Raw genomic sequence first — 26,371 nt, forward strand, 5'->3', positions numbered from 1 at the left:
AGTCCGAAACTCCGACTCTTTATTCCTGTCCTCAGTTGCTATCTGGCCTGCTGAATTATTCCAGGATTTTGTGTATGTTACTCCGGATTTCCAGCAACCTTTTATGTTTCAGATTCTGTACCAGGTCTTTGACCCAGTAATGGACTGCGGGTTGTCTAGATCACATTTGTTGGACTTCACACAGTGTTTCATTGTCAGTGGTGTTGATCTTAGACCCTTCCTCGTAGTTGGATGCTTCTTCTACAACCTGGCCGCCAGTTGTGGATGGCAATCTAGATATCCATGTGGCATCCGGTATTTTGTTAGTATTTCCATAAGCATTCTCTCTTTGTGCAAGGGAAACTGAGAAATGTCCCACTGAGATGAGGCACAGATGAAAATCAGCAGCCTGGGACAAGTTATATGAAATAGCCAGTTGAACGGAAGATAGTTATAAACAAGATCAGACTGTTTCCCCTGAAACTCTTTCCATGAAGCATTATGAACGTGCTGATAGCCATAGCAGAGACTCTGCTCCAAAGTTGGTTGTTTTCTACTGGCTTTTGTCATCTCCATGTGCTCACACTCTGCACAGAGAGAAGACAACATCTGTTCAGGAGTTTGTTCCATTGTTAGTCTTCAAGGATTGAATTGACATGCAGCCCCATGCAAGAAAGTACTATGTGATTGTTCCGTTAACCCAGAAAGACTATCTGGATATGAAGATCCAGGTATCAAATGAAAATGATCTTGCCTGACTTTCCAAGATGGTGGACACTGACCATAGCTTTGTAGTCACAATTAACAATGGAACCCTGTCACTATGTCTAAGAATTTCTGTTAATTAACACACCATATGCATATAAAGCACCACTGAACTTCACTGTAAGTTGTGTATTTTTTAAATTTGCAATATTTATTCCATATCCTCAGTCAGTAGCACACCACACACAGTGGTGCTTTGACGTATCTTAAGATGACCCATGCAAAATTTACATGTGCCATTGAGGCTTGGGGCCCTCACATAGAAACAAGCCTTTTCAATGAATGCAAGACCTGCTTCAGCAAAGCTTTAACGGAAGATGTCTGTACAACACTACAAAGAACATAGAATATTGCAGCATGGTACAGGCCCTTTGGCCCTTGATATTGTACCGACTTTCACCCTTCCCTTAAGATAAATTTCACCCTTCCCTCCTACAATGCCCTCCATTTTTCAATCAGCCGTGTGCCTATCTAAGAGTTTCTGAAATTCCCCAAATGTATCTGCCTCACTATGTAAAAAGCTCAACTCTGGTTCTCCCCTCCCCCCCCCAATCACCTTAAAATTATGCCCCCTCACATTAGCCATTTCTATCTTGAGTTTTCCACTTGATCTATGCCTGTTATCATCTTGTTCAGCTCTATCAAGTTGTCTCTCATCTTCCTTCACTTTAAAGAGAAAATTCCTGGCTCGCTCAACCTGTCTTAATAAAAACATGTCCTGTAGTCCAGGCAGCATCCTGGTAAATCTCCTCTGCACCCTCTCTAAAGCTTCCACATTCTTGCTATAATGAGTTGACCAGAACAGAGTATTCCAAGTGTGGCTATTTATGGAGCGGCAGCATTACTTCTCGATGTTTCCGAAGCTGAGGTTTGCAACTGCTAGGTGTCCTTTAAGTTTAAAATAAACATGACCGTTCTCCCTCTTGTGCACTGAACATTGCCAGCCTATCTCCAGTGCCCACGTTTGTAAGAATTCCTGCATTCCTCCCCTCCAGCGGTGCTGGTTAAATGTATGCGTCTGATTTTAATTGCCGTGGTGTGATCTGTATGTTTTGTTTAAAACTGCAGAGAGCAAAATGTTTGTGGGATGAATCAGGAATCAACTGGACAAGGAATGGGAAAGCCATTGAATCCAAATTCCAGTGGTCCGGCTCTGGCAAGTGTTTCGGCTGCAGCCACAGGTCAAGAGATGGCAATGAACAGCAGTTCTAACTTTGCCATGAATGGCCTGAAGGATCAAACAGGTATGGGACAGATGCCAGGAAACAGGTTTGTTACAGGTGGAATAAACCATGGATCCAGCATGCAAGCAGCCACTCCTCAGGGTAGTAACTATGCACTCAAAATGAGCAGCCCATCGCGGAGTAGTCCAGGTGTGACTGCTGGGCAACAGAACTCCATGCTTTCTCCCAGACATCGTGGAAGTCCTGGGATGGTCGGAAGCCCCCGCATCTCAGCTAATCAGTTTTCTCCTGTAGGAAACTTGCATTCTCCAGTCGGGGTTTGTAGCAGCACAGGGAGTAGCCATAGCTACTCCAGCAGCTCCCTTAACGCACTTCAAGCCCTCAGTGAAGGACATGGGGTATCTCATGGGGCATCGCCCGAACTGAAAATGGTGACTTCACAGAGTTCTCCTGGAAGTATCAGTTCTTCGCTGACCAAAAAAGGGAGCGTGGACTCCAAAGATTCTTTCGGGTTGTTTGGTGAGCCAGTGCCGGCTGAAGTTGCAGCCGGCCAGTCAGAAAGCGGACTTTCTGGGGAACAGAAAGATAGCGGCGAAGGTAACTTAAATCCGTTTGGTGGTGGAGAGAGGACTGATGGCCAAGGCAGAGGGCACGACAGCAAAGGACATACCAAACTTTTACAGTTACTGATCACCAAGTCAGATCAAATGGAGGCGACCCCTTTGCCAAGTACTCTTGGGGATTCTATTAAAGAGTCACCAGGTAATTCATTAGGACTACTGTCTACTTCAGGAGTGACATCATCCACAACCAACACCTCTACATTACATGGGCCGTCGCTGAAAGAAAAACACAAAATTTTGCACAGGCTCCTGCAGGACAGCACTTCTCCCGTGGACTTGGCAAAGCTGACTGCAGAGGCCACGGGTAAGGAGCACAACAACCAGGACGTTGGCAGTTCAATTACCGGTGGAGAAATAACAATCAAGCAGGAGCAAATGAGCCCCAAGAGGAAAGAAAATGCACTACTTCGATACCTACTGGACAAGGACGACACAAGTATGCATAATATTAAACCTAAACCCGAGCGAATGGATAGCAAGTTGGATCCCTGCATGAGCACTAAACCGGCAATCAAGTCTGAGAAGGAGATGAACTTTGAGCCATCAGAACAGGTGGGTGCATTTCGTTTATATGCTTTTGTGTTAAAATGTGAATTTATTTGGTAATCATTGTTTCATTTTTTAAGCGATATGTCCCCATTGAATCTTTCTTTCTTATTTAATATTTTTATTAATTACTTACATAGATGAATACAAAGTACATTATGATATTATGGAAGCAGAAACAAGATTGAAATGCCCCATAACTATGTGTAGTAAATTAACCATAATATTGAAAAGGTATATTTTATTCTAATCTAAAGCAAAATCAAAACCCCATAACAAAACAGAAAATAAGAGAAAAAAAAACAGCTGTTCAGTTAAAAGAAAAGGAACTCTGACATATAGTCATGAATTCAAACATATAATAGCCATCATCATTGCTGACCAAATGGAAAATTGTGAAATTAGTTCCAAAAAGGTCCCTATAATGTGAAGAAATCTTGTCTAGGTATAGAAATAGAACACCTAATCTTCTCTAGATTTAAACATGACATAACATCAATCAACCAATGGGCATGAGTAGGCAGAAAATCTTTCTGGCTGGAAGAATCTAGATGGGCCAAATGGCATTTTGGGTCATTTATTGTGATGTGTGTTAGTTGCTTATTTTAAGGTGAGGTAACTCAGTCCACCTTGAGAATTAAATCTAGGCCATCTCAGGTAGTACTACAACAAATTGAATCACACAAGAAAATAGAAGAACAAACTAATTTGCTTCGTGACTGTTGTATTTTTTTTAAGTGCAGGTTTCATTTATCCTTGCAGGATAATTTATTTGCTTTTGTTATAGATGTTGTATTAGTCAATTGAAGAAGTTTATCAGTAGGCGTAAGGAATGCTTGTTGCTGTACTGAGTGCGTTATGGCTGAATCGGCTGCTCTCACTCCTGCACATGCTCAGTTACGCTGTTTCGTTTGGCTGTATTCATGGGTATTCATGCATGGTTGAATGAGCTTGAACTTAACCTTCTCTGGAGGTTGGATTCCAGTGGAACTGACCTGCACCATCGCAGATCTCACCACTGAAGGGCCTTACGATGGGAACTGAAGCGCAAGTGCTGTTGTATCAGTCCCTGTACTTGGTTTCTATTCCCACTGGCTTAGACAGCAGTCCCCTTCAATAAAATGGCCTGGTAATCTGTGGGAAAGAAATTAAGTGGAGGAATATTTTATGTTAATGTTATTTGTTCTCTAGGGTACTTATATTTTTAATCTATCTTGTTGTAAAAATCATTTATAACTTTTTGAATAGATTCTAAATAGCACTGAGTTTCAGATATTAAAAAAAAACTTCAAATGCCTTGTTTCAAAGGCCTTTTACGGAGCCTGAACAGTAACTTAGAACTGTACAGACCCTTCAGCCCATTGTGTCCATGTGGGTCCTTTTGCCCAACTAAACAAAATTCATTTAGGACCATGTTGTTCTTTGTTTTACCAATATAACTTTCTGCCTAAACGGAATAATTTCTTTTGGTTCAACCACTCTGTGCTTTCCTTAAAAGATCACAGACTCCTTTAAAAACTATTTCCTTCTATTTTAAATATAAGTCCTTTTGTTTCTGACCTCTACCATTGGAAAAAGATTTTGACCTTATGTTATCTATGCCTTTCACAATTTTGTAAGCCTTTTTCAAATCAGCTGTCAGCCTCCTTCACTCCAGAAGAAAACAAGCCCAGTTTGTCCAGTTTCTCCCCATAACAAAAGTACTCCAATCTAGGCAACATCCTGGTGAAATGCCCCTGCACTCTTCCCAGAGCAATCACATCCTTGTATAGAACTGCAGACGATGAACTTCCCAAAATGCACTAGCATTAAGGGATTTGGGGGTGGGGCAGGGAGTAGAATTTGTTAACTTTAACTAGTAAGGCTCCCTGAAGCAGTATATAGATGGCCCTGTCCAAGAGGAGGCTACACTCAACTTGATTTTAGGAAATGAGGCTGGGCAAGTAGCTGATGTGTCATTGGGGGAGCACTTTGGCAATACTGACCATAATTCTGTTAGTTTCATGATTGTTATGGAAAAATGACTGATAAAGAATAGAAAAAAGGGTTCATCCACCACAAGTTAGTCCTAAATTGGAGTAAGGCTAATTTTGATGGCGTTAGAAACTTGTGAAAGTTGACTGGGAGAGGCTGTTCATGGCTCAAGGGACATCTGGCAAGTGTCAAAGTAAGACGGACAGAGTTCAGGATGAGATTATTCCTGTTGGAGTGAAGGCCAAGGATGGCAGAATTAGGGAACTTTGGTTGGTGAGGGATATTAAGGATCTGGTCAGGAGAATGGTATAGGCAGCAGGGATCAAACAGTTCACTTGAGGATTATAAGGAATACAGGAGTATGCTTAAGGAAATGAGAAGGGGAGTTTTTTTTTGTATCTTCGTCTGTCATGAGTCAGATACCAGAGGATAAGGTAAAGAAGGATCCTAAAATGTTCAACTAAAGCAGTAATCAGGGTAAAAGTAGGTCCCCTTAAGGATCAATATGATAATCTATGTGCAGGGCCACAGGAGACGGCCGAGAGTTTAAACAAATGCTTCTCATTTGTATTTACTGAGCTGAAAGACATGAATGCTAGTAAGTTCAGGGAAGAGAAAGGTGATATCCTTAAACAGATCAACATTATGGAGAGGGAGGCATCGGTAGTCTTGAGATACATAAAGGTGGGCAATTCACTGGGACCTGGCCAGGTATATCTTAGTAAATACTGGAAAGCAGGAAGGAATTTTTATTTCTTTGTTAGCTGTGGTTGTGGTACGGGAAGACTGGCAAAAAGCTATGGTTGTGCCTATATTTAGGAAGGACTACAAGGACAAGCCAAGAAACTACAACCTGATGAGCCTAGTGTCAATAGTGGGAATGTTGCTAGAAGCAGTTCACAAGAACATTTAGAAAAGAAAGCACTGATTAAGAATAGTCACATGGCTTTGTTTGTGGGAGATCATCGTTCACAAGTTTGGTTGAGTTTTTTAGAAAGTTATTGCCAAATGGTTTGGTAATAATAGGAAGAGGGTGGAAGGGGAAGGTTGGAGATTGGAGACCTGTGACCAGAGATGTGCTGCGGGGATTGGTTCTGTGACTTTTACTCTTCACCTTGTATACTAATGGTATGGAAGAGAATATTGGTGGCATGATCAGTATCCAAATCAGAATCTGGTTTAATATCACTGTTTATATGATGTGAAAATTCATTGCTCTGTGACAGTAGTACAATGCAAAGATGTAACATTAGTATAACCTACAAAATAAATAGTGCAAGAGAAAAAAGGATAATGAGGTAGTGATCATGGGCTGTTCAGAAATCTGAAGTAAGAAGGGACAAAGCTGTCTCTGAATCATTGAGTATGGGTCTTCAGGCTCCTGTGCCACCTCTGTAGTGACAGTAACAAGAAGAGGATGAAGGGTACTGAATGATGGATGCTGCCTTCTTGTGGCACTGCCCCTTGAAGACGGTGCGGAGATTTGTGCCCATGATGGAGCACCTACAACCCTCTGCAGTCTCTTGCAGTTCTGGGCTTTGGAGCCTCTAATGAAGGCTGTGATACAACCAGTCAGAATGCTCTCCACGTACATCCATGGAAATTTGGATGTGTCTTTGGTGACATGTCAACTGAAATACCAAAAAGTTGGTGACATAAATTAACTGATGGAATTTAACCTGGATGAGTATAAAGTGAAGCATTTTTGGGAAGTAAAACCAGATCAGGACGTACACAGTGGATGACTAGACTCTGGTGCAAGTACATAGTTTGCTAAAAGTAGTAACACAGATAAACAGGGTGATGAAGAAAGTATATGGTGTGCTTGTCTTTGGCAAAGGCGTTGAGTATAGGAGTTTGTATCTTTAAGTTACAGTTGTACAAGTGGTGGGTTAGGTCACAGTTGGAGTAGTAAGTGAATTTCAGGTCACCACACTATAGGAAGGATGTGATTAGATTAAATTACAGAGGGTGCAGAAAAGACTTACAGGAATCTTGCCTTAATTGGAGGGCCTGAGCAACAAGGAGTGACTGTATAGGCTGGGAAGAAGTTGGCTGAGGGGTAATTGTTTAAAGGTTATAAAACTATGAGGGCTGTAGGTGGGGTAACAGAGTCCCAAGACTAAATGGTGAACGTTTAAGGTGAGAAGGGAAAGATGTAAAGGGGGTTTTGGGAGGCAGGTTTTTACACATAGGGTGGTGGGTATGTGGAATGATTTGTCAGAGGAGATAGTAAGCGTGGGTGTACCATTTAAAACATATTTGACAGCTTAATGGATGAGAAAGATTTGGAGGAATTTTGGTCCAAATGGATTTAGTGTAGATAGGCCTCTTGGAAAGCATAGAAGATTTGGGTTGAAGGGCCTCTTTTCCATGCTGTATAACTCTATGAATCACCCAGCTTGTGTTGGGATTATCTTTTTCTGCCAATGCTCCATCCAACTTTCCATTTGATCTACATCCATATCCTGCTATAGCCTTAGACTACCTTCCTCACCATCTACAACAGGGGTCCCTAACCTCTTTTGCATTGCGGACCGGTTTAATATTGACAATATTCTTGCGGACCGGCCGATCGGGGCCGGGGGGGCGGGGGGTAGGGTTGCCAACGGACAAGAGTAGCAGTCAAATGCGTTGTTTATGCGGAAAGACTACAATGGCCATGAAGCCTTGCGCGGGCACCAGTGCGCATGTGCGTCGCGACCTGCTGATTCCCGTCCTGCCCCGCCCACCCCCAGCAAATCCTTTTTGGCGATACTGTTCGTGGGGGTGGGTGTTAATCACTACTGGAGTATAGGTGATAAGTGGGTAATACACTCAATTTTGTTTCTAAAAGGATTTATCTAACGAATTTAATTTTAAACACACAGCGCATATTTTCCTCGCATGAATACGGTGACAAGTCAATTATCAGGGGAGGACCCAGGAGATTGAAGTGTTGAACGAACTTCCAGTAGAAGTGGTAGAGGCAGTTTCGATATTATCATTTAAAGAAAAATTGGATAGGTGTATGGGCAGGAAAGGAATGGAAGGTTATGGGCTGTGTGCAGGTCGGCGGGACTAGGTGAGAGTAGCGTTCGGCACGGACTAGAAGGGCCGAGATAGCCTGTTTCCTTGCTGTAATTGTTGTAGGGTCACTTATAAGTCAATAGCATCATAACATTTTAAGTAACATTTGGATATTAAACACACAGCACATATTTTGCCCGTATGAACATATAAAATCATTGCAACACACCAATATCACTGAATCAGTGGGAGCCCTGAGTTTGTTTTCCTGCAACAACGCAGTCCTATCGAAGGGTGATGGGAGACAGCGATACTCGAAGGGGGTTCCTTATGTCCAGTCTATTCCGCGATTTAGTTTTTGTTGCATTCATTGCAGAAAACTCCGCTTCGCAGCTGTATGATGTTGGAAATGAAAGCAACGTTTTCAGTGCTTTCGTAGCTGTCTCAGGATATTTAGGCTTGACTTTGATCCAAAATGCCGACAGAGATGTTATGTCAAACATACTTTTCAGCCCGTCGTCATTTACAAGCTCGAGGAATTGATCTCCTTCCCACCCTGACACAGATGACGCGGGGGTCACGTCCTCGCATGCGTAATGGCTGATCAGTGGCCGTGACAGGGAATGAGGAAAGGTGCAGCTGACTCATATCGCCAAATCATATCGCTTCCTCGCGGCCCGGTAGCGCACGCTCTGCGGCCCGGTGGTTGGGGACCGCTGATCTACAACACCGCCAACTTCTGAAACCCTTCTCCATCAGCCTGGATGATTCATGGTTACTAATAATCAGCTTGTTCTGTTCTTCAGTTTGGAAAAGCCAAGTGCAGGCAGCAGGGCAAGTGAGGAGGAAAGCCAGCATGATCTTGCCCAACATGTTCCCCTTGATCAGACATTGGGTATAAACTAACGGTTTCTGGCTTGCATGGAATTTTAGTAAAAATCTTCTCTATAACGATGTGTCCAAATGTGGCAGCTTGTTACATTGATATTTACTGTTCTTTAGTTATGGAGAAGGTAAAGAGTAAAATTAATTCAATAAAGTCAGAATATTGTTGTGATTTGACACCACAAGAGCCCCCTGGCCCTCATGCAAGGTAATTATTGGTATTCTGACTGAGAATATGGGAGCTGGGTGCCAAGGAGATCTTAGCTCAGGCCAGTTGTGTTTTTTTTCCTGCGACTCTCATTCCATTGCTTTGTCTTCTTGCTGCCTCTGCCATTCCAATGTTTTCTAGCCTCCCTCACCACATTGCAACCTCCTATTAAGGGGCTATTTTGTTTTGCCTAACATGTTTAGTGGCTATTGCACTTTTTGAATAGGTGAAAATTTGGAAGTTCTTTCCCTAAACGCCTCTTACTGTTCTTTTAACAATTTCTCAAAAACTGCTACTAAGTGTGTGTCTCGTAGTCACATATCCTGATGCCTTCTTTGCCTGATTATACCTCTGAAGCTCCTGGAGGTGTTCTCCCTCGTTGAATGAAAGCCCATTATTGTATTTTATTATTCCTGTAAATCAACACTTTATTTGCTTCTTTTTAACTTCCCATATTACTCCTCACAGATTCTTTTCAGAGTCTATGTCCTCATTCCAATCTATTGTTTTGGCTGTTTGGCTGCCTCATTCAGAGAACATGTCTTAGGAGGGTAGGTTGAATGAGGTAATGCTTTTCTCCCCGCAGCAAAGGAGGATGAGAGCTAACTTGATGGAGCTGTAAAAGATGATAAAGGGCATAGATTGAGTGGATAGCCAGAAACTTTTTCCCAGGGCTGAAATGGCTAATATGAGGAGGCATAATTTCAAGGTGTGTGGGGATGTCGGAAGTAAGTATTTCACAGAGAGTGGTGGCTGTGTTGAATGCCCTGCCAGAGGTGATGGTAGAGGCAGATACATTAGGGGCAATTAAGAATGGATGAAAGAAAAATGGAGGGCTATGTGGGAGGGAAGGGTTAGATTGATCTTAAAGCAGGGTTATAAGGTTGGCACAGCATCGTGGGCCGAAGGTACTGTAGTGTTCTGTGTTCTATGCTCTGTGTTTATCTGTAGTAATTCGACAATCTGTAATAAAGTCATGATCAAACTGCAGTATTAAGTCTTCTGGCTGAGCTGAAATGAAAAACACCTGTTTAGCTTTTCTTCCCCCGAGTCCTTTTTTTTAATAAAGCAGATTTCATAATATTTCTCTTAAGCCAAGTATTACCACTTATCATTTTGTGGTTTTGTATTCATATAATTATTACAGAAGCATTGAGTGTGACATAAGTAATGGTCATAAAATCAGATTTGAATCTAGCTTCATCCTTTTTCCCCCATCACTTGTTCTGGTGCATGATCTTAGTGCCAATAGACTTCTGCATGACAAGGCTAAGATCCAGCACAGCCCATATAATGAGCAGTCTCTGTTACTGACGGTGATGATGGCCTACTTACAGGAGGGTGAAAGCAATTATTAGTTTCATGATATGCTTTCAAATTTCATTTCAAGAATGCCAGGACACGTGCTCTGTCTGGCACTCATTCAACCCGGTTGTATTTGTTGCTGTGTGCTACACAGCTATTGCGGTGCACATTAAAGTTCACAAGAGTGTAGAGGTTAGTGGTGCTGCAGAACCCTTAGGAAAAAGATTTCAGGGTCCAAGACTCCACATACTACTTAACGTCTCAGATAGTGTCAAATTATGCAAAGGAAGCAGCATACAAAGCCAACAACGCCGTTCTGTTATTTCATCATATTCCTTGCCACTTTTGCACAGGAGTTGTCCTACAACATTTTTTTTTACAAAATACATCTTAGTTTTTATAGTATTTGCAACTGAACACTGATGACTTGGCAGTTATTTTTCTGTAACTGCTAGCTTTTACCCACTCAAATGTTTCTAGGTAATAGAGTTTCTTTTCCTCGAGTGGGTCTTCCAGCTCTACCCTGGCAACATGCAAATTACAAGTCACAGAAATTCTATCTCACAGTGCCTGAGATCAGCTATTGACATAATCATGGCAAATCTGATCTGTGTGGCTTCTTTTATGTGAAGGCGTTATCAACAAAGTTCATGTGTATGATCTGGTCTTTGCTGTGATGAAGTAAATCTAAGGGTCTTGTAGATCATTTTGATTTGAGTAAGATGCAGCACTGCAATTTGCTGTGAGATTTGTATCTAATAAGCGGTATAATGCGGTTACTAAATGCTTCATTAAAAGTGGTTATTTTGCAAGAGAGAATGATTCAATTTAGTTCTGTCATCGGAAGGTTTCTTTCATGCTCTTTCTCAATCACCTGCACCAATACGTCTATTCTTCACCATTATGTGAATTGTATTGATGTTCATGGCAGAAATGGCCAACTTGGGAATAATTAATAATGTAAAAATAGGTTAACTCATTAATCTGGAAGCAGATGCCATATTGTCACCTTTACTCCACTGCACTCTTGGGACTGACGCCTACACTTTTCCTAGTTTGTCATTTCTCAGAAGGTCTCTCCCCAACATGCAAACACCATACATTGAACAAAATACTAAGGGCCTCCAAAAATGGGAACCTTGATTAATGCCTTAAATGATTACAAAACAATATTTTTGTAGTTAAATATGCCTTGAATTGGACCTTGAAATGATGGTGGAGAGGTAGTAATGGGGACAATGAAATGGCAGATGAACTTAATAAGTATTTTGTGTCAGTGTTCGCTGTGGAAGATACTAGCAGTATGTCAGAAATTTGAGGGTGTGAAGGGGCAGATGTGGATGTAGATGATACTAATAAGGAAAAGTGCTTGGAAAGCTGAAAGGTCTGAAGGTAGACCAGTCGCCTGCACCAGATAGACTGCACCCCAGGACTCTGAAAGAGGTAGCCAAAGAGATTGTGGAGACGTTCGTAATGATCTTTCAAGAATCACTAGATTCTGGCAAAGTTCTGGAGGACTGGAAAATTGCAATGGTGCTCCACTCCTTAAGGAGACAGGGAGGCAGAACAAAGGGAATTATAGGCCACTTGGCCTGACTTCAGTGGTTGGGAAGATGTTGGAGTCCATTATTAAGGATGAAGTTTCGGGGGCACATGACAAAATAGGCCTAAATGGTTTCCTTAATCTGTCCTGCCTGTTATTTCCTCAGTGGATGTTGTTTACTGGGATTTTAAGGCCTTTGCCAAGGTGCCATACATGAGACTGCTTAACAAGATGGGCACCCATGGTATTCTAGGAAAGATAGTAGCATTTACAGAAGATTAGCTGACTGGCAGGAGGCAAAGAGTGGGAATAAAAGGCCTTAATTTGTTAGTTTGTGGCTAAGTTTGCTGACGATATGAAGATAGGTGGAGGGACCGGTAGTGCTGAGGAAACGGAGAGTCTGCAGAGAGACTTGGATAGATTGGAAGAATGGGCAGAGAAGTGGCAAATGAAGTACAATGTTGGAAAGTGTATGGTTATGCACTTTGGCTGAAAAAATAAATGGGCAGACTATTATTTAAATGGGGAAAGAATTCAAAGTTCAGAGATGCAACGGGACTTGGGAGTCCTCGTACAGGATACCCTTAAAGTTAACCTCCAGGTTGAGTCGGTAGTGAAGAAGGCGAATGCAATGTTGGCATTCATTTCCAGAGGAATAGAGTTTAGGAGCAGGAATGTGACGTTGAGGCTCTATAAGGCGCTGGTGAGACCTCACTTGGAGTACTGTGGGCAGTTTTGGTCTCCTTATTTAAGAAAGGATGTGCTGACGTTGGAGAGGGTACAGAGAGGATTCACTAGAATGATTCTGGGAATGAGAGGGTTAACATATGAGGAATGTTTGTCCACTCTTGGACTGTATTCCTTGGAGTTTAGAAGAATGAGGGGAGACCTCATAGAAACATTTCGAATGTTGAAAGGCATGGACAGAGTGGATGTGGCAAAGTTGTTTCCCATGATGGGGGAGTCTAGTACGAGAGGGCATGACTTAAGGATTGAAGGGCGCCCATTCAGAACAGAAATGCGAAGAAATTTTTTTCAGCCAGAGGGTGGTGAATCTATGGAATTTGTTGCCACGGGCGGCAGTGGAGGCCAAGTCATTGAGTGTATTTAAGGCAGAGATTGATAGGAATCTGAGTAGCCAGGGCATCAAAGGTTATGGTGAGAAGGCGGGGGAGTGGGACTAAATGGGAGAATGGATCAGCTCATGATAAAATGGCAGAGCAGACTCGATGGGCCGAACGGCCAACTTCTGCTCCTTTGTTTATGGTCTTAATCTGATTGACTCCTGGTAACTAGTGGTGTTCCACAGAAGTTGGTATTAGGACCTCTTCCTTTCACATTATATGTCAGTGATTTGGATGATGGAATTGATGGCTTTGTGGCCAAGTTTTCGGACGATACAAAGATAGGTGGAGAGGCAAGAGGAAGCAGGGCGTCGGCAGAAGGACTTGGACAGATTGAGAGAATGGGCAAAGAAGTGGCATAAGGAATATAGTGTGAAGAAGTTAATGGTGATGTACTTCAGTAGAAGGAGTAAAGGCATAGAATATTTTCTAAATGGGGAGAACATTTTAAAAATCAGAGGTGCAGAGGGACTTGGAAAGCCCTTGGGCAGGATTCCCTAAAGGTTGACTTGCGGGTCATGTTAGTGGTAAGGAGGCAAATGGAACGTTAACATTCATTTTAAGGCACTTAAATATGTCCTCATGATGTAATGGTGAGGTTTTATGGGCATTGTTCAGACCGCTCTTGGAGTATTGTGAGCAGTTTTGGGCCACTTATCTAAGAAAACGTGCTGGCATTGGAAAGGGTCCAAAGGAGGTTCATGGGAACGATTCTAAGAAAGAAAGGGTTTGTGTGTCAGGAGCGATTGATGACTGTGGGTCTGCAATGAGGGGCTCTCATTGAAACCTATCAGATATTGAAAGGCCTAGATAGTGGATTTGGATTTTTATGTTTCCTATAGTTGGTGAGTCTAGGACCTGCTGGCACAGCTTCAGAATAGAGGGACGTCTATTTAAGACAGAGATAAAAAGAAATTTCTTTAACCAGAGGGTGGTGAATCTGTGGAATTCATTGCCACTGATGGCTGTGGAGGCCAAGTCACTGGGTATATTTAAAGCAGAGGTTGATAGGTTCTTGGTTAATCAGTGCATCAAAGGTTACAGGGGAAAGGCAAGAAAATGGGATTGAGAGGGGTAATAAATCAACCATGATGGAATGGCAGAGCAGACTTGATGGGCAAGGTGTCCTAATTCTGCTCTTGTGTCTTAAGGACAAGAGAAGATGTAAGTAATATATAAATACTACTGAATTTCCCCCTTTTTGTTTGAAGCTTCTGAACTATATTTGATGGAAGACTAATTACAGTTCATAATCATTAAAATTTAGTGATGCTTTAGGGTCTTTGCTCTTATTATCGTTTAGTCCTTAAAGTTTTTCACATTTTTAAAGCATATGGGAGTATTCAGGAATCAGGAAGCTGACAACTAGTAATGGATACGGCCCAGTGAATTACAGGTAAAGCCCTCCCCACCATTGGGCACATCCACAAGGATCAGTGTCGCAGGAAAACTGCATCCAGTGTCAAGGACCCCCACCACCCAGGCCGTGCTCTTTTCTCACTGCTGCCATCACGAAGGAGGTACAGAAGCCTCAGGAAGCACACCACCAGTTTCAGGAACAGTTACTATTCCTCAACTATAAGCCTCTTGCGTCAGTGGGGACAGCTTCACTTGCCCCATCACTGAACTCTTCCCACAACCTATGGACTCACTTTCAAGGACTCTTTATCTCATGTTCTCGATATTTATTACGATCATTTTGAGGTTTTTTTATTCTGTATGTGCACAGTGTGTCTGTTTCGGATTGGTTGTTTGTCCAGTTTGTGTGCGGTTTTACATCGATTTTATGGTTTTTCTTTGAATTTACTGTGAATGCCTGCAAGTACATGAATCTCAGGGTTGTATATGGTGACATGTATCTACTTTGATAATAAATTTGCTTTGAACTTATGAAGTGCACCAGTAGTATACAGAAAAATGAAACCATTTGAGCTGATCCACATTTAACCAATATTTCTTCATGTATTCAGATACAAATCAGAAAAATCCAGCATCAGTTTGAGAAGCTGTAATGTGTTTGTGACAATGTACTTCAAATGCTGAGTTTGAAAACTATCAGAATTAATCGGTAACACAAAAATCTCAAGCAACACACACAAAATTCTGGAGGCACAAGATTCATTTACCATCCCATGAGCCTCTGTATCCAGCTGATCATCCTCCGTAACTTCCACTGTCTCCGACGGCATCCAACCACCAGACACATCTTTCCTGGTCTCTCCCTCCCCCTCATTTTTAACAGGGATTTTCTCTACGTGACTGCCTTGACCATTCGTCCTCCTCATTGATATCCCTTCTGGCACATCCTGCAATGACAAGTGTTACACCTGCCCTTAGAACTCCTCCCTCACCACCATTCAAGGCCTCAAACGTTCTTCGTATCTGGGGCCGCCTCCTGCATCAGTGAAAAACAATGCATCGTCAAGCACCTTCACACTCTGCACCACAAAAGGCGAGATGTTCTGGTGGCCATCCGTTTCAATTCGACTTCACATTCTCATTCGGACCTTCCTGTCCATGGCCCCTGCTGATGATACCAAATGCAGATTGGAGGAGACCTCCTATTCTTTCTCCAACCTGATGGTATGAACATTGATTTCTGTAACTTGTGGTAACCACTCCCATTTTTCTCTCACCCTCCATTTTGTTTTCCCCCTTTCTGCTGGCCCTCTCACCCATTCTGTTCTCCCTCCCCACCCTCATTGGATGGCCATCGCTTCCCTCTGGTTCTCCAACTCACACCTTCACTTTACTCTACTGTTCTCTCCTATCCGATTCCTTCTTCCTTCGCCCTGTACCCGCTTCCATCTACCACCTCCCAGATTCTAATATCATCCATCCTTCACTGACCCACCCACCTTTCCCCTTACCTTTCTCACCTATAACCTGCCACCTTATACTCATCCCTCTCTCCCCACCTTATTCTGGTCTCTGCCCCCTTCCTGTCCAGTTCTCAGTCTGAAATGTTGACTTGTTTATTTCCTTCCCTAAACTTAAATCAATGTTTCCAGATGTTCCTGCAGTTTCCTAGACCTGTTGGTAATGTGATCTCCACGTAAAGATTCAAAGTTCAAAGTAAATTTATTATCAACTTACATCTATGTCACCATATTGGACTACCTTTGGATTCATTTTTTTGCAGGCATTTACAGGAAAATAAAGAAATACAATCAAATTTATTAAACTTGTTACATACACCTGTTAGGGTGCATTCTCCAGTTACATAAGCAAACACTGACAACCAATGTACAAAGGAGGATAAATCGTACAAATAATTAAAAAGTTAAACATTAGCACATCTAAAATCCAGTTTTTGAATTCAATGTGCAATATCTCATTAGATCCTAAGCAGTTTAAAACAGGAAACCAGTATCACAAACCTAAAGTATAATTGTAATTAAATCCTACAATATTCTGATACAAGATCTTCAGGACCTTGTATCAGATCTTCAGGGTGGAATTAGAAAGATTCTCATCACTCCAGAGGTGGAATCTTGAACCAAGGACCAATTTTTTTTTAAAGCTGTTGTGACAGATGAGGCTTTTTTTTCTCTCTCTGAGGGTCTTTCTCAAAGAGTGGTAGAAGTAGAATTTTTAGATGTCTCAGGCAGAGGCAGTTAAATTCCTGATAAGGTTTTGGGTGAAATGTTACCCTGAGTAATGAGGAGTGCAGAGTTAAAGTTACAAGAAGATCAGCCAAGATCTCTTAAATGCCAGACAGACTCAAAGTGGGAAGCAGCCTTCTGAGTCGAAAAGAAACCTGTGTCCAGCGTCTGCAGTTTTTCTCCTGTTTCCGCCTGCTCCTAGTTTGTATAATCTCAATCGAATGAATTGAATGGAACTAATCCCATCTAGATAAACATTGTATTTAAACCATTTATGATGGCTGAACTTTCAGAGGATTACTGCTAAGTAATTCACTTAAGGGATATCTTTTTAATTGATTTCCTAAATTTGAATTCACATTAATGTTAAGTGGATGGTCCTGAAATGAGTAAAATTTTAATGGTACATGGCAAAGTATACTTTACATTGCCAATATACTTCAAGGCCTAATGAAGTATTTTCCTAGGAAAGTTCCCATTTCAAGGAATTATCCCATTTCAGGGTACAAATGCAAGAGCTTTACACCCTTGTTTTAGGATGGTACGGGCTGGGGGGGGGTGAAGTGTCAGAGGTAAGTGTTGGGTTCGTGGATAGTGGTAAAGGCAAATACGTTAGGGACATTTAAGAAATTCTTAAATGGATGATTGAAAAATGGAGGGCAATGTGGGAGGGAAGAGTTACAGTGCTGTGTAAAAGTCTTAGTCACATATATGTATAGAGTTAGGGTGCCTAAAAATTTTGGATAGTAGTGAATATTGGTTAAAATAGGAAGGGGATTTGGAAGCTGAAATTCGAGTACTTAGCTTTATATTAGCTCAAGAGATAAAAGTCAACTGAAAAGACATAATATATGAAATTATGCAGAAGTCTTAGGCACCCTAGATGTATATATGTGCCTAGGACTTGCACAGTGTTGGAAACTGACATTCGAGAGGATTAAAAGGCTGGCACAATATAGTAGGCTGAAGTGCCTATACTGCAGTCTAGTGTTCTATGTTCTATCTTGGCTGGAAGGTGTGTTCAAAATTTTATAACTTCTCTGGTGATTTCGTGGGTAACTGCACCACCTTCAATGGATTTCATTCCCTTTCCCTGTTAGCCCAAACAGGGCCTCAGCATTGCACTTGAGCTTTCAGTGGGGCATGGAGGGGGGAAGCAATTAAAAGGGGTTTTTATTTCCTGCCCTGTTAGAGTAAAGTGCATGAACATTGACTGCTGGTGGGCATCAAGCTTCTCTGTAGTGCCTCCTTCTGGTCACTAATTCTTCACATTTAATGGTGGGAGACTGAGAGACGGAATGAGGTTCTGTGGCCGTGGTGTCCTACCCGAACAAAAAAAAGAATCATTCCTCCCTGAGGGGGAAAAAAGGAATTTGGGGGCTGGGTGGTACATGATCATTTTAAAATGATTAAATAGGCCTTGGTGCTTAATTAGTATCCACCAATTGGGCTCGAACACAAAATTGATGGGTGGTAATTGGCTTTGTTGTTGACAGCAGATCAGCAGTGACTTGGATAACTTAGAAGAAATTCTTGATGACCTGCAGAACAGTCAGCTACAGCAGATTTTCCCAGACATGAAAGCGGTTTCTGCCAGTGGACCAGTTGACAAGCAGACCATCTTCCAGGACCTCCTCCAAATTGGCAATGGGAATGTCTCCGCGTCACCACTTGGAACACCGAGTCCGTTATCGGGGATGTTACAAAATGGTAAGAGCTTCATATGTGATTTACATTGCTTTGATATATGCCGTTTTGGACTTGAACATGTGCAGTTTCATAATCTATAGTTAGTGTAGTCCTGTAAAATGGAAAGCCACAAGTGAACTGCTGGAACAGAGTGATCTTCATTGGTTTACTTTACGTACTCAGATCCAGCTTCACTTTTAATAATGCACCCAGCTTTGATCAACAACCAAGGTGAGGGTAGGGATTACATGGTTCTGTTCATTGATATACAGCTCTGTCGCTGTGTTCCCTGCCTATCGATTAAAGAAGGGAAGGTGAAGTGCCGATCTTGGTGAGATGGGGTACTTGGCATTCCTGACCTCTTCATCCACTGCTGCTACAGTCTCGGGCATTCGCTTTAGCCAACCTTGACTTCGTTCCAAAAGTAACTTCCAACACTTAAAGTCTTAGCATCAGAGAGGGGTATGGCACAGGGACTGGCCTTCCAGCCTGTCTAGTCCATGCCAAAACCATTTAAAGCAAAAGAAAAATCAGAAAGTACTCAGCAAGGCATGCGGCAGGTTTGGAGATAGAACCAGTGTTAATGTTTTGTGTCAATTTAAAATGTTGATATAAAAAAGTTTAAGTTTCCTGCTCAGCAGATGTGGTGTTTTATCATTTTCTGTTGATTTTAGACTTCCAACATCCATAGTGCATAGTTTTTAATATTCAAATAGGGTTGTGTTTGGTTTGTCAAATTTCCAAACTAACAAAAGTGTTTGCATGCACAGTAAGGAGTACATTGCAACCCATTCTTTGCAGTCCTTTTGCTTACCTGATTTTATTTTGGCTTGTGGGCCAGGCAACTCAGTGCTGCAATCCTCCGAACAGGGTTCAACTCCCTGCCATACATTTGTACTAAGATTTCAGTGACTGCAAGTTAATTAATACAAGGTGTTTAAGCTGTATATGAATTTTGTCACGATGCTGCAGACGGAGTTGTGGGAATTGAACAGCTATGTGCTATATTACATTGAATCACTGCTGCCTTCACTGCAGTGTCTATCTCTGAGAATGGGATTGTGGGAAATGGAGATCAAACCCCTGAGCTGAGCCGAGCCCCTGGGGTAATGGAGCGGCCAGCTCGTGGCAGCACATAGTTCCAGAGTGAAGGGAAGGAGTAAGATGAGGAGACACTTGAGAACTTGGAATTCTCTCTCCTGGCAGGGTGTGGAAGTTCAGTCATTTAGTTACACTGAAACCAAATGTTAGTATGTTTCTGAACATTAGAAGATCAAGGGATAGGAAAATGGTGTTGAAACAGAAGAGAAGCCATGATCTCATTAAATGGCAGAGAAGGCATTGGGGCCAAATGGCCAACTCCTGTTCCCCCTCCTTATGTTTTCATGGGGTCATTGTTATCTACTTCACTAATGGAGCCTTCTTTCCAGTATACAAGTAATACAGAATCTCTGAAGTTAAATCATGACCTACTGCATCATCCTTGTAGTAATTTAATTTAAATATATAATCCTCTGCTCAGCCCCCCCTCACAAAAATCATTTCCTCTTCCCTTTTTCTGTCCTTTCAAAATAATTCTAGACTAAAAAGGAGGAAGAGCATGAGCTGATGGGTGAATCCAGGTGAGAGGGGCAAGGGTGGGAAGGGGGATGAAGTTTCAAGCTGGTATATGATAGGTGGAAGAATAGGAATCTGATGAGAGGTCAGTAGATCATAGAATAAAAGAAAAGAGGTGGAGAACCAAAGGGAGGAAGGTGTGAGTGAGGACTGGGGAAGGGAGTGAGAAGGGGTAAAGGGGCAAGAGAGTTGTGGGAAAAAAAAGGGGCGGGGTGGTTGGGAGAGTGGATACTGGAAGTTAGTGAGATCGATGTTGATGTCATCAAGTTGGAGATTAAGTACGAGGTGTTGTTTCCCCCTGTCTGCGCCTGGCCTCAACATAGCACCAGAAGAGGCTATGGACAGACTAGACGGTGTGGGAATGGGAAAAGTGGAATTTAAAATGGTTGTCCACTGTGAAATCCTGGGAGTTAGAGCAGATGGAACAAAAGTGCTTGACAAAGCAATCCAACAATCTGCATTGGGTCTCGCTGATGTAGAGGAGGCTACACCAGGAGCACTAGTTACAATAAATTACCCCAATGTTTGATCTAGTAATCTGTTGGAGATATACTGAAAGCTACAGTATGCTTGGTTTAGGTAGTTGAAAGATGAGAGATCATACAGTTCTCTTTTTTGTCCTTGTTATGTGTTTGTTAGAACAGTGTGCTCGCCATCTGCTGTTCAGAGCAGGAACTGCAACTACTCTGAGTTTTGTAAATAACTTTCTTTTTCCTTTCCGGTCTTTGTGTTTTAGTCAGCTCTGACGAATATGTTACCTAATGGATTGCATCATAAGTTATGTAGGCAACACAATCAGTCATCTGATTACGTTTTCCTCAGAGCTGAAGGTTGGCTTAAGTCATTCATCGATTTCACCTCCACATTGACCTTGCCATTGTTAATCTATGTAGCTTGGTGACTGCTATCACAAATGGCATCAGATTTAATGTTTAATCATGTTTTCATTCATTCTATAATCTAACGTTAGAAGAATTGAATTATGTTGTATATTTGTCTTCATGGGTGTAGGAATGCTGATTTATCACACCTTATTTAATCTTTTAAGATAAAGACTAAAGATTATCTTTATTTGTCACAAGTACATTGAAAACTACAGTGAAATGTCTATCACTTGAAAATCATGTTAAACTGATAATATAACTTTTGAAAATCTCAAATAATTTTGTAAGATTAATAAATGGTATTATTTCTTCTGTGCTTCCTTTCTTGCATACATGTTGCAAACATACTTCATTCACACTTTTGCTGTTTCATCCATTTTTAGCCCTTTCTAGATTAAAATTGAAGGATATGTAAGAAAAAAGTACACTAACCTTCCCTTGAATGGTAAATTACTAGAATTTATTCATTTAATGTAATACTGTTGCTGATAATTTGTATGAGCACTTGGAGCAGAAATGGACTATCCAGCCATTCATGGCTAGTCATCACTGTTCGGACTCCAGATGCATACTCTTGACCCAGTAATCGATCTGTTCTGAATGAACTTTGACAACAGTCCAGGTTAGAGAATTCTAAAGGGTTCAACAGCCAACATTAGATCACTCCTCGTCTTGGTCCTAAATTGTCTTCATCTCTATCTGGGACTGTGATTCTTAGTTCTTCACGCCTCAGCCAGAAAGCTGGAGTTGTGAACTCATTAAACTAGTTGCTTCTCTTTTTTTATGGTACCAATGCCCCTTGGTGTGAACTTGGAAATGCATTTATGCTTCTTGACTGATCACATGAACAGCAGAAAATTTTGTTGCTGTTCAATTTTTTCCTATCAGTAAGAGAAGCTAAAGAGATATCAATCCAGATGCATGTCTTGGTATTGTCCTGAAGGATCTCCCAATTCTATAATGTTAGAAACAGAACCTATAACTTCTAGCATAGATAAGAAAGTCGCTGAGTGAAAGCAGACTCTGATCATTTGCAAAATTAGAAAATTCCTAGAGGGACTCAGCAAGGGAGTATCATAAACAAGGCAAATGAGCTTAGAGCATGGATCAATACATGGAACTGTGACGTTGTGGCCATTACACACACTTGGATGTCTCAGGTAGGAATGGTTGCTGAGGAATGGCTTTAGATGTTTCAAAAAGGACAGGGAGGGAGGCAAAAGAGGTGGGGGCTTGGCATTGCTAATCAGGGATGGTATCACAGTTGCAGAAAAGGAGGAAAACATGGAGGGATGGTCTACTGAGTCAGTGTGGGTGGAAGTCAGAAACAGGAAGGGGGCAATAACTCTATGGGTGTTTTTATAGATCTCCCCCCCCCCCCCCCCCCAGTAGTAACAGAGACATCAAGGAGCGGATAGGGAGGCAGATTCTGGAACAGTACAATAATAATAGGGTTGTTGTGACGAGTGATTTTAACTATCCTAGTATTGACGGGCATCTCCTTAGAGCAAGGGGATTGTTAGGTGTGTTCAAGAAGGTTTCCTGACACAATATGTAGATAAGCCAACTAGAGGGGAGGCTGCACTTGATCTGGTATTGGTAAATAAACCTGGTCAGGTGTCAGATCTCTCAGTGAGAGAGCTTTTTGGAGGTAGTGATCACAACTCTGTCTCCTTCACCATAGTGCTGGAGAGGGATAGGAGTAGACAATTTGGGGAAACATTTAATTAGGGTAGGGGGAAATATGATGCTATTAGTCAGAAACTTGTGAGTATTAATTGAGAGCAGATGTTCTCAGGAAAATGCACAGCAGAAATTGCATGGCATTTTGCATTGGTATGTTTCATTGAGGCAGAGAAAGGATGGTGGGGTAAAAGAAGCATTGTGTACAAAGGATGTAGAAAATCTAGTTAAGAAAAGAAAAGCTTATGAAAGGTTCAAGAAGCTATGTACAGTTAGAGCTTGAGAAAATTACAAGGTTGCCAAGAAGGAGTTTAAGAATGAAATTAGGAGAGCTAGAAGTGGCCATGAGAAGGCCTTGGTGTGCAGGATTAAGGAAAACCCCCAAAGCATTGTTTAAGTATGTGAAGAGCAAGTCATGTGAGAATAGGGTCAACCAGGTAGAAATGTGTGCATGGAGTTGGAGGAGGTAGCAGAGGTATTCAATGAATACTTTGCTTCGGTATTCACCAGGGAAAGAAGCTTGGCAATTGTGGAGATGACTTGCAGTGGACTGAAAAGCTTGAGCATATATACATTAAGAAAGAGGATGTGCTGGAGCTTTTGAAAAGCATTAAGTTAGATAAATCACTGGGTTCAGATGAGATATACCCCAGGCTACTGTGGTAAGTGAGGGAGGAGATTGCTGAGCCTCTAGCAATGAACTTTGCATCATCAGTAGGAGAAATACCAGAGGATTGGTAAGTTGCAAATGTTGTTCATTTGTTCAAGAAACGGAGTAGAGATAACCCAGGAAATTATAGACCAGTGACGCTTACTTCGGTAGTGGGCAAGTTGTTGGAGAAGATTCTGAGAGGCAAGATTTATGAGCATTTGGAGAGATGTAATCTGATTAGGGATAGTCAGCATAGGTTTCTCAAGGGCAGGTTATGCCATACGAGCCTGATTGAATACCTTGAGGATGTAACAAAACACATTGATGAAGGTAGAGCAGTGGATGTAGTGTATGTGGATTTCAGCAAGGCATTTGATGAGGTTCCCTATGCCAGGCTCATTCAGAAAGTAAGGAGGCATGGGATCCAAGGAGACCTTGCTTTTTGGATCCAGAATTGGCTTGACTATAGAATGCTTAGGGTGGTTGTAGATGGCTCATATTCTGCATGGAGGTCAGTGACCAGTGGTGTTCCATAGGGATCTGTTCTGGGACCCCTCCTCTTCGTGATTTTCATAAATAACCTGGATGAGGAAGTAGAAGGGTGGGTTAGTAAGTTTGCTGGTGACACAAAATTAGGGGTTTTATGGATAGTCTGGTGTTTTGGTAGGTCAAATTTGAAGACAGAGTATAATATTAATGGCAAGAATCTTGGCAGTGTGGAGCATCAGAGAGATCTTGGGGTCTGTGTCCATAGGACACTCAAAGCTGCTGCGTGGGTTGACAGTGTTGTTCAGAAAGTACATGGTGTGATGGCCTTCATCAACCGTGGGATTGAGTTCAAGAGCCATAAGGTAATGTTACAGCTATAGAAGACCTTGGTCAGGCCCCACTTGGAGTACTGTGTTCAGTTCTGGTCACCTCACTACAGGAAGGATGTGGATACTATAGAGAGATTGCAGAGCAAATTTACAAGGATGTTGCCTGGATTGGGGGGTCATGCCTTATGAGAATAGGCTGGGTGAACTTGGCCTTTTCTGCTTGGATCGATGGAAGATGAGAGGTGACCTTATAGATGTGTATAAAATGATGAGAGGAGGCATTGATTGTGTGGATAGCCAGAGGCTTTTTTCCCAGGGCTGAAATGGCTACACAAGGGGGTGTGGAATGCACTGCCAGTGATGATGGTAGACAATAGGGTCTTTAAAGAGACCCTTAGATAGGTACATGGAGCTTAGAAAAATGGAGGGCTATGTGGTAGGGAAATTCTAGGCAGTTTCTAGAGTAGCTTACATGGTTGGCACGACATTGTGGGTCAAAGGACCTGTACTGTGCTGTAGATTTCTATGCTCTGTGTGGAGGCCAAGCAAACTTTAACATTGACTGTGTCTGCACTTTGCATTATGACTATACACAGTAGATCAATGCAGATGTAGTAGTGCCAAACTTGTCATCTACAAGGCCTGGGTTAACCCTCACTACCATTGCTTACCTCATTCAATCCTGGTTTAATAATAAGTGTATAAAATGTTAATGTTGTAAACATCCTAACCTTATGAACTGAGAACCTGTTTTGCACAGTGATTTGTTAATTGTTTAATATTAAATATATTAAAAACTTGCTTGTGAACAGCTCATATTAACCGTATAACTTTGTTGTCAAGTTGCTGTTCTGCGGTAGTTGGCAGTTCAGTCTAAATTGCATTGTTGGCAGACGTGACCTTGAGCTGCATTTGAGAATTTGTACCATGAAAGAACCTTGGTAATTTTAGTTAGTGATGAAAAGGAAAAAGGTCTTCCATTGGCTTGAGTCACGCCTGCAAAGAGAAGGGTTGTAGCTATGGAGACCAGTCATTACACCCCGGACACATCACTGCAAGAATAAATCAGCAGCTACATCCCAGGCCCACCATCTTCACCTGTAGTAATGGCCTAACCTTAGTTGGCATCATGACTACATTGGGCAGGTTCTTTCAGAAAACAAATCAGACCTTGTATGTAGCAAGATTCCCTCAGGTTCTTGAATTGTGTTATCTTTGTGTTTGAAAGTACGAATGGATGCACCTGGAGCTCTGTATCTGTCTACCATGAAGAGCTGGAATGTCCAACCTGTCAATTCCACATTTCGGAAGATCGTCAAGCACCCTTAATCAGGGGGCTTCTGACCTCCCACTCAGCAGCTCTCAAAATTAGTGGAAATTTAAAACTTTTTTTTTCAGTTTTTACTGTAATTTAACTGCAAATGTTTTGAAAATTGTCTCTCTCCCCCCCCCCCCCCCCACCACAGCGCATGTGGGGCCTTACTCTTTCTAGTGTAGCTGTAAAGTAAATGAAATGCATCCCTGAGAGTGCAGAAACTTGCATCAGAGCTGTGGAAGATGAAGAAATTAATTGCCGAAGTCAATGGGACTGTGGTCAGCGGGAATTCCGTAGCAGCCTGACACTTCAAGAACTGCACATACACATGACATCAATGTCCCAAGGCCTTTTGCAGGGCTCTGTTTTCAAGATGAACTCACGGTTTTCATGTAGGAAAAGTTGCCATTTCTGGCAGAGCGGGATGAACAATGATGTACCAACTAAAAATGCCAAATTTCTTGCACAGACAATTGCACTTGGACACAAATTAACTCTTGTCAATGAAAAATACTGATCAACGCACACAAAATGCCGGAGGAACTCAGCAGGTCAGGCAGCATATATGAAAATAATTAAACAGTCGATAGTTTAGATTGAAACCCTTCTTTAGGACCAGAAAAGAAAGGGGAAGATGCCAGAATAAAAAGGGGGGGGGGGTGGGAATAAGGACAGGATATAAGGTGATAGGTGAAGTCAGGTGAGTGCGAGAGGTAAAGGGCTGGAGAAGAAGGAATCTGATAGGAAGGAAGAGTGGACCATGAGAAAAAGGGAAGACAGAGGGACGCCATGGGAGGTGATAGGCAGGTGAGGAGAATAGGTAAGAGGCCAAGTGGGAATGAAAGAAGAGGCAAAAAGAAAAAAAAGGACAACAATTATTGGAAGGAGAAATCATTGTTCATGCCATCAAATTGGAGGCTACCCAGATGGAATACAAAGTTTTGCTGCTCCACCCTGAGAGTG

At 42.0% G+C, this 26,371-nt stretch overlaps 1 protein-coding gene across 10 annotated transcripts in view; it reads left to right on the forward strand.

Annotated features, from left to right (window-relative positions):
* Nucleotides 1–26,371, forward strand: part of ncoa2 (nuclear receptor coactivator 2) — a 346,138-nt gene that overhangs the window by 282,636 nt on the left and 37,131 nt on the right. For 7 of the 10 annotated variants that reach the window (XM_072253878.1, XM_072253913.1, XM_072253869.1 and 4 more), the window contains 2 exons: nucleotides 1,813–3,103; nucleotides 18,247–18,460. In XM_072253878.1, the coding sequence (XP_072109979.1) occupies nucleotides 1,813–3,103; nucleotides 18,247–18,460 (1,505 nt within the window). The remainder of the gene's footprint in view (nucleotides 1–1,812; nucleotides 3,104–18,246; nucleotides 18,461–26,371) is intronic. The other 3 variants (XM_072253921.1, XM_072253954.1, XM_072253932.1) reach the window with 2 other exon arrangements.

Source organism: Mobula birostris, chromosome 1 (genome assembly GCF_030028105.1).
Source record: "Mobula birostris isolate sMobBir1 chromosome 1, sMobBir1.hap1, whole genome shotgun sequence".
Lineage (NCBI taxonomy): Eukaryota > Metazoa > Chordata > Chondrichthyes > Myliobatiformes > Myliobatidae > Mobula > Mobula birostris.